The sequence below is a fragment of the Brienomyrus brachyistius genome, chromosome 10 (genome assembly GCF_023856365.1).
Source record: "Brienomyrus brachyistius isolate T26 chromosome 10, BBRACH_0.4, whole genome shotgun sequence".
NCBI classification, from domain to species: domain Eukaryota; kingdom Metazoa; phylum Chordata; class Actinopteri; order Osteoglossiformes; family Mormyridae; genus Brienomyrus; species Brienomyrus brachyistius.
Window position 1 is genome coordinate 7218704 of NC_064542.1, and position 8168 is coordinate 7226871.

Here is an 8168-nt window from a genome sequence, read left to right on the forward strand (position 1 = left end):
CGGTCTTAGAAACTCACGAGCATGGAAGCAGCCTGCCTCACAGTGTAGCCTTCTGCCAGCAGAACCAGGATTAAACCAGAATTTAACAATGCAGATTTTAAAAAAGTATATAGAGTGGTCTCTTAATTTTTTACAGAGCTGTGTATTGTTTATATGTATCTATTTTATGTTTTGGCTGCATGTTTGAACCTGAGACCAGTTGTCAAATGGAGTCTGTTTGAGAATACTACATTCACACCCCCAAAACCTTCATATCCCAAATACTGCGTCATGAAAGGTGAAAATTGGTAGGTTTATGCTGGTGAAATAATGAAGATAGATGCTGCTGCTTTTAAGTCATTAACAAGGTTGTTTATTGAAATGGTTTATTGAAAGGCATCTAACAATTTCAAACACATATGTAAGGAATAATTGACGACGGGCCGTTGAATTATTAGAAAATAATGCACACCCGAGGTGGTAATGCCGTTACACCTCGGGTGTGCATTATTTTCTAATAATTCAACGGCCCGGAGTCAATTATTCCGCTTATACTACGGTTGCCACACCTCAAGACATCGATCAGATGATATATTTCAAGGGATTCGTCCGGTTTTTCTACTTAAATCGCTATTGTGAGTAGGATTATTTCTTCCGCATCTCATCCAACGACTCTTTTGCTAGTTCCAAAACGTCATTTTAAAGCTGGCCATGGAGGCTTGAGCCGTTGATATCAGACTAATGCAGTTAATAATGAAGTTATTAGAAAGAGAGTGAGAGAGACAGAGAGAAAGAGAAACAGAGAGAGAGCTTGTATGAATTAGGCTACCTCTGTGTGTCCCTCAACAGTGTTCTGAAGCACCGTCTCTAAACTGTAAGTCTGCTTTAAGATGCAGCGCTGTTATTACCTCGCTAGTGAGAAATGTCATGTGTAGCCTTTAAGTTGGTACACTAGGCTAACTAATACTGCTGCAGCCCAGTTGTTGAAAGTTTCATATTCACCGTAAATATTAAAATTTACTTTTGGAAAATCGTCTGTCATGTTGTTGTTTTTGTTAGTCCTGCGTGCTGTATAGGTACTATAAGTACTGTATGCTAATTTCCGTTATTACAGTTAACTATGCGAAGTGATATGGAACTGTAATGTGGTCAAGAGAGCTGCCTGGAACTACGTTCGCCATGCGTTTCCCTGAAAATAATTGCACACCTCAGAACGTTCGTCAGCCAGTCAGATTCAAGCATTCAACGGTCCCGTAGTATAAGGAGATATAATAGACATTCGCCTCAGAATTATATTTTATGTAATTTTATCTTTAAAGTGACCTTATTAAATTTGTTCCCCGAAGTAATAATTTCATCCCACACCCTGAGTGCTTTTGCACGCTGGTTATATGTGCTGTTAGTGTGCCAACAGCATTTTCTACCCAGGGAGTCTGATCGAAACCCAAAATCAAGCTGCTGCTGTGAGCTCCTGCTGAGCACCCTGCTCGGAGGCATGTGCACTCGACGGACGCTACGGAGTGTTGGACAGTGATTTCTATCATCTATATTCTTGACCTCAGTAGGCGTTATGATGCTGATGTGTCACTGAACGTGTCAGCCAATGTAGTCCATATCTGGTTTGATATCGTACTCCTGGGGATACCTGCATTTCTAGGGACACATTGAACTGCTTATAGACTTTTCCCAGTTTAGACCGTAAACCCGAACTGGACTGTGCATGAGCAGATATGTATCGTTTCCGCTCACTACTGCTTCACGGAAGCTGGGCGATTTCACAAATTGATTTATTGCAGTTTTTTTTTTTTTTTTAAACAAAGTTTGTACTTAGCACTTATTTGAATTATTGTGTATATATGTGTTTTTAGGGGGCGGCATGGTGCTGCAGTGGTTAGCACTGTTGCCTCACACCTCTGGGACCTGGGTTCGAGTCTCCACCTGGGTCACATGCGTGCGGAGTTTGCATGTTCTCCCCATGTCATCGTGGGGTTTCCTCCGGGTACTCCGGTTTCCCCCCACAGTCCAAAAACATGCTGAGGCTAATTGGAGTTACTAAATTGCCCATAGGTGTGCATGTGAGAGTGCATGGTGTGCGAGTGTGCCCTGTGATGGGCTGACCCCCCATCCTGGGTTGTTCCCTGCCTCATGCCCATTTCTTCCGGGATAGGCTCCGGACCCCCCGTGACCCAGTAGGATAAGCAGTTTGGAAAATGGATGGATATGTGTTTTTAAATTACAAAGATTATTTTATTCAAAAATAGTATTTAGCACGATTTGGCTTATTACAGTTTAATAATAGTTTGTAATTATGACATGTTATAATGTATTTTTAAATTATTATAATCGTATTTTTAAATAATTTGTAATTTAAAAAATAGTCTGTGGTACATTGGGAGGAGCTACAATTTGGCCGTCATTGTTATTATGAATTATGACGTCATAAGCGGGAGGGGGGAGCGTATCCCTTATTCTGATTGGTCGAGGGGTTATCTCCATATACCATACATTGCCGATAGGGGGCCATATGGTTTGGGTGATACGGGTTGCTGTTAAACTTTAATAGAATAAAAATACATTACATGTATTTATTTGTGTTATTTTTAATTACGTTTTTAAGGAATAATAAAACATGTGGCAGGATGAATGCAAGCTAGCGCATACACATCTAGCGGGGCCCGTCAGGCCGCAGGCACGGGTTGTTAGGAGTAGGCACAAGCGCCACGGCGTATTTTAAAAGAATGTGGGGATCTGATCGGGCTGGTAGGAGTAGTTGCATGGCACTGGTAATTACACTATATTGGCAACCACTTGAGCCAGGTCATATGACCTACCAGGAAGTTATAAAAGGCTGCCAAGATGGAATCTCATTCTCTTGCTGCTGTGTTTTACAACTGGACATGGGGTGGGTTCTTCTTCCCTGTTGGTAAGGAAAGGAGAGGGTTTGTTTGAGAACGTGAATGTTTAATTTTAATTTTACCAGGGTGACTGCTAGCAGCATGTAACTCTTCGTGGAGGACGCGGAGGTGACTGTTTGGAATTTTATCATTTGACGTGATCCCCTACGAGCTGATGGGCTACAGACACTGAGGCTCTGGTCACTTGGGTTATACTGTGGGATTTAAAAGGGTCTATGTTTCTTTGTTGATTGTTTCTTTGTACCTGTAGCATTGGAACGTTTCCTCTTGGTGTTGCTGTGCTGCGAGGGCATTAAGCATTCCTACAAAGGACCAGACTAGCCACTGTTTTAGGTTTATTTGATAGGCTTGTAAGTTGTAAGAGTAATTGTAGTATTGTATTTTGGGCGGTGGACATTGGCCGCTACCCTCCCCTTATGTTTGTACATGGGATCTTTCTGTACAAGGCTGGATCCGCACAGGCTTTTGCTCTGCTGTTGGGGTGCCACACTGAGTGGACACTGTACTGTTGTGTGTAGTGTTTGTCATGTTGCATGCTGTGTGGTGTTGAGTTTTGCTGTTTTCTTTGTCACCAGGGGCCTCCTGAGCTGAGAGCTGCGTGTGCTGATCTGACCTTACTATCTGGAGGATAGTCAGCTGCCCCCCACCCCCAGCAACCTTCATTTGTCTGATTTTGGATATTTGTAATAAAGTGGATTGGGTTTTATTTTTACATGCCTCTTTGTTGTCTTTGTTACGGGGAGGGTTCGAACTTAGCCACGTTACAGAAGGAACATTAGGGGTTACCAGGAGGTGGCGTAGTCAGAGCAGTGTGGGTATTCTGTGCTTTGGGCACCACAAGAAAGCACCGAAATGTTTTAAAGAAACTTTAGCGTTAATTTAAAAGGAAAAAAAAGAATCAAGGAATAACCCTGTTAATTCCTGTTTAAATAAATTAACGCAAGAGAGTCGGCTCCTTAAAGAACTCTGTGGCTCTATGCGCATGCGCTACATGAGAGCGAGCCAGAGAGGAGAGCGCATTCGCTAATTTAATCAAGAATTAACCGCGTTATTCCTTGATTCTTGTTGAAATGCTTAGAGCGTTTTACTTTACATTGGCAGAAAAGTGCTTCATTACTTAAACCCCTATAACCATAACGTTTATTTGAAATAACAGGCGCTCCTCTGGTGTCGCCATTTTGAAACGGGCTGGCCAATATCATTTCGACCGCTTTTTTCAAACGGACCTGCCGATTATGGCCGAGCGCTGGGACTCGCTCATTTCGCTGTTTAAATGCTTTCTTCAACCCAACACTGGTAAATACCGCTAATGTTTTTCCTTCTAATTCTTTAAGCATGTTGATTAAATGTAATGGGTTTAAGTGCTTTCTTTTAAAACGACGTGCTGTATGTTAATTGGTTTCGCTTGTGCTTGTTTGAACTCAGCATTTGCTCTTCTGCTGCTTTCGGGCATGTTTGCACGGGTTTAAATTCCGCCTGCTTTCTTCTAAAATAACGCTAAAGTTTTTCTTAAACATTTTGGTGCTTGCTTTTAAAATACGCCGTGGCGCTTGTGCACACATGGCTGCGGCCGGACGGGTCCCCGCTGGACGTGTATCTTGCATTCATTCCGTTATGTTTTATTCCTTAAAAACGTAATTTAAAATACAACGTAAATACATGTAATGTATTTTCATTCTATTAAAGTTTAAAGGCAACCCTTATCACCCAAACCATATGCCCCCCTATCGGCAACACGTGTAATAGACATTTGGAATATTCCTGACATTTAACATCACCTACTCACATTCAATTGAAAACACCTGTCTTTTTCGTTTTTAATGCTTTATTTACAATTATTTACACATTTTTCAGTAGTACTGATTGAACATAGAACACTGACTGTCTCATCCACTACCGGCTTTGCTCTTCTCCACCATTGCCTTGTACGTCTCCTCCACCATTGCCTTGTACGTCTCCTCCACCATTGCCGTGTACTCCTCCTTCACCATTTCTGTGTACTCCTCCTCCGCCATTGCCTTGTACTCCTCCTCCACCATTGTCTTGTACTCCTCCTCCATTGCCTTGTACTCCTCCACCATTGCCTTGTACTCCTCCTCCATTGCCTTGCTCAAGTCCACCTCCATTGCCTTGCTCTCCTCCACCTCCATTGCCTTGTATTCCTCCTCCATTGCCTTGTATTCCTCCTCCATTGCCTTGTATTCCTCCTCCATTGCCTTGTACTTCTCCTCCTCCTCCATTGCCTTGTACTTCTCCTTCTCCACCTTTGCCTGGCTCTCCTCCTTCACCGCCACTTTCTGGCTTTCCTCCTTCTCCACCTTTGCCTGGCTCTCCTCCTTCACCTCCACTGTCTGGCTTTCCTCCATCGCCAATGTCTGGCTGTCCTCCATCGCCAATGTCTGGCTGTCCTCCATCGCCAATGTCTGGCTGTCCTCCATCGCCAATGTCTGGCTATCCTCCATCGCCAATGTCTGGCTGTCCTCCATCGCCAATGTCTGGCTGTCCTCCATCGCCAATGTCTGGCTATCCTCCTCCATCGCCAATGTCTGGCTGTCCTCCATCGCCAATGTCTGGCTGTCCTCCATCGCCAATGTCTGGCTATCCTCCTCCATCGCCAATGTCTGGCTGTCCTCCATCGCCAATGTCTGGCTATCCACCACCATTGCCTTTTTTCCTTTCCCTTTTTTTGTAAAAAGCTTCTTCAGCCAGGGTTTCTTTTTCTTTCCTTCTTTATCCTTTTTTCTTTCCTCCTTTGCTTTTATAGCTTCTCCAGCGTCCTTTGGTACCGCTGGCGGCCTAAAGCAATTGAGAAAAATCCACTTCATATTGAGAGATGAGATGAGATGTGTCTTATTCGAAATCAGATTTGTTTTGAACTGATACTGGTGCCTACAGCAGAATTTATACCTTCAGAATGATGACATCAGAGTTGTCACGGTGACATTGTGTTCTAGAACTCAACTGTAGGTGCCATATTTGGTCAGTGGTTCAATTTTTTTTAATTCTCTGCATTTTTTATATGCTTTATTCAGCTCATATTCTGCAGCATATATTGTATGAATTTCCATATTTACCTTAATTAGTTTACTCGCAGATAATATTCTGTACTTGCAAACAATGCAGAAACCTACCAAACATTGCCGGGGCGTTCCTGTGCTCACAGAGCGTAGTGAGCTTTACTTTACTCAGGAGGAGGACAGGCTCACATTTTCTGACCGTGGCCTTGCTGTGCTATATTGTGAAAGGTGCTGAACTTAGTGATGAGACAGTTAATACCCAGATTCTGGAGATCGCCTCCTCAAAGTGAGGCCCAGTGACTTCAAGCTGGGAATCGGGGCTTGCTAAGGTTATGCAATATCACGTGACCGATGACTTCCGATTCATCCTGAGGTGTAAGAGGCTTCGAATCCTGTTGGCTCTTCAAAACTTTTATATAAGTGAGATGATTCTAATTAGCAATGGTAGTGGAGGCCAGTTTAACCAAAGAACCAACCGCCAGGTGATGGGTCACAGTAAGGAGGGGTATGGGGTTGGGTTTCAGTGTTTGGGTACATTTAATGGAGGTGAGATAAAACATTTGGTAAGGTTTAGCAGCGTCTGTAATATCCCTGCATTGTAGGCAGAGCTTTCTGGATAGATTCTGGACACACACACCCTCGTATTGGACAAATTGATTCAGAAAATGGATGGATGAATGGATGGAATGCAGTGTTTTTCATGTGTTTTCATGAGTGGAAGTGAACTTTTATTTATGTGTTTAGTTTATGTGTAGTTAGTTTAGTTGTTCCTGGCAGTAAATACAGTCCCTGGTTTTTATGTGTGCGTCACTGACGAACGTAAGTACTAAGTTTATTGATTATAAGTGATAAGTGACGCTGTGCTAATTTAGTTTACTTAATTGCGCGGCTAGGTTAACGTGACGTAGCTTGCTTACTGTTATAATTATCGCTGACGACTGTACCGTTGTATACCTCGGAAAGATATTTTCGTTTATTTCCCGTCCAATCATTCCCTCTAATACGAATTGCTGCTAATGTAATGTATTGTTGTGGGTATAGCCGAACTTATCAATGTTAAGGCGATGTGGTACAATTATGCATTATGTTAGTGTATTATGGTAATAACCATTGTAAGCACTGTGGTAATTTGTTTTTCCTGTTTGTTTGTTATAGAACCATAAATAAATACAAACTTACTTACTTACCAACCCACTTCGTCTGAGTGTGCATCCCACTGACCTCAAGTAAGATAAGCCAGAGTACAACTAATTGCTACCCCCCTCCTGATTGAGAACGTGTATCTGGTGAAATACGGTCAGCAGCCCCCCCCCCCCCCCCCCCCATCCTGAATCGTGACTGATATCCCACAGCGAGTACTACCCTCCTGCAGCAACCCCTTACAGTTTCCCAGGGGAGTGTGGCCCCCCTTTCCCACACCGCATCAAATTTTTCAGTTTCACTCATTTCTCAGTTTATGGGTTATGGGTATGAGCCTGTGTAAAATACAAATTTTTTTTTTTTTGCAAACTCCAGCCTGGCTCTTCCATGCTTCTCATTCATGAAGGGCTTCTTTCTTGCTTTACGGGTCTTCAGCGCTGCTTCTAGAAGCCTGTCCCACCATCACGCTTCACACTTAATGTTTTCCATTCCTTTTGAAGGTCACTTGAGGTCATCCTCCGATTTGTTAGACACTGACGGATAAGTTGATGGTCATCTCTGGCATTAGAAGGTTGCTTCTGCCCTCTACCTGGCTGGTTTTTGATTTTTCGCAGTGTCTCCTGCTTCTTCCCCCTGTTCTTGTGTACTGCGGTCTTAGAAACTCACGAGCATGGAAGCAGCCTGCCTCACAGTGTAGCCTTCTGCCAGCAGAACCAGGATTAAACCAGAATTTAACAATGCAGATTTTAAAAAAGTATATAGAGTGGTCTCTTAATTTTTTACAGAGCTGTGTATTGTTTATATGTATCTATTTTATGTTTTGGCTGCATGTTTGAACCTGAGACCAGTTGTCAAATGGAGTCTGTTTGAGAATACTACATTCACACCCCCAAAACCTTCATATCCCAAATACTGCGTCATGAAAGGTGAAAATTGGTAGGTTTATGCTGGTGAAATAATGAAGATAGATGCTGCTGCTTTTAAGTCATTAACAAGGTTGTTTATTGAAATGGTTTATTGAAAGGCATCTAACAATTTCAAACACATATGTAAGGAATAATTGACGACGGGCCGTTGAATTATTAGAAAATAATGCACACCCGAGGTGGTAATGCCG

At 42.7% G+C, this 8168-nt stretch overlaps 1 protein-coding gene across 1 annotated transcript; it reads right to left on the reverse strand.

The window, feature by feature from the left end:
* Positions 1 to 4701: 4701 nt before the first annotated feature.
* Positions 4702 to 5776, reverse strand: LOC125750894 (cilia- and flagella-associated protein 251-like). The gene is made up of 2 exons (XM_049029236.1): positions 5213 to 5776; positions 4702 to 5158 (listed from the first exon to the last, which is right to left on the reverse strand). Exons 1-2 carry the CDS (start codon positions 5717 to 5719, stop codon positions 4781 to 4783), a joined length of 885 nt encoding a protein of 294 aa, XP_048885193.1. The 5' UTR covers positions 5720 to 5776; the 3' UTR covers positions 4702 to 4780.
* Between the last annotated feature and the right edge of the window lie 2392 nt (positions 5777 to 8168).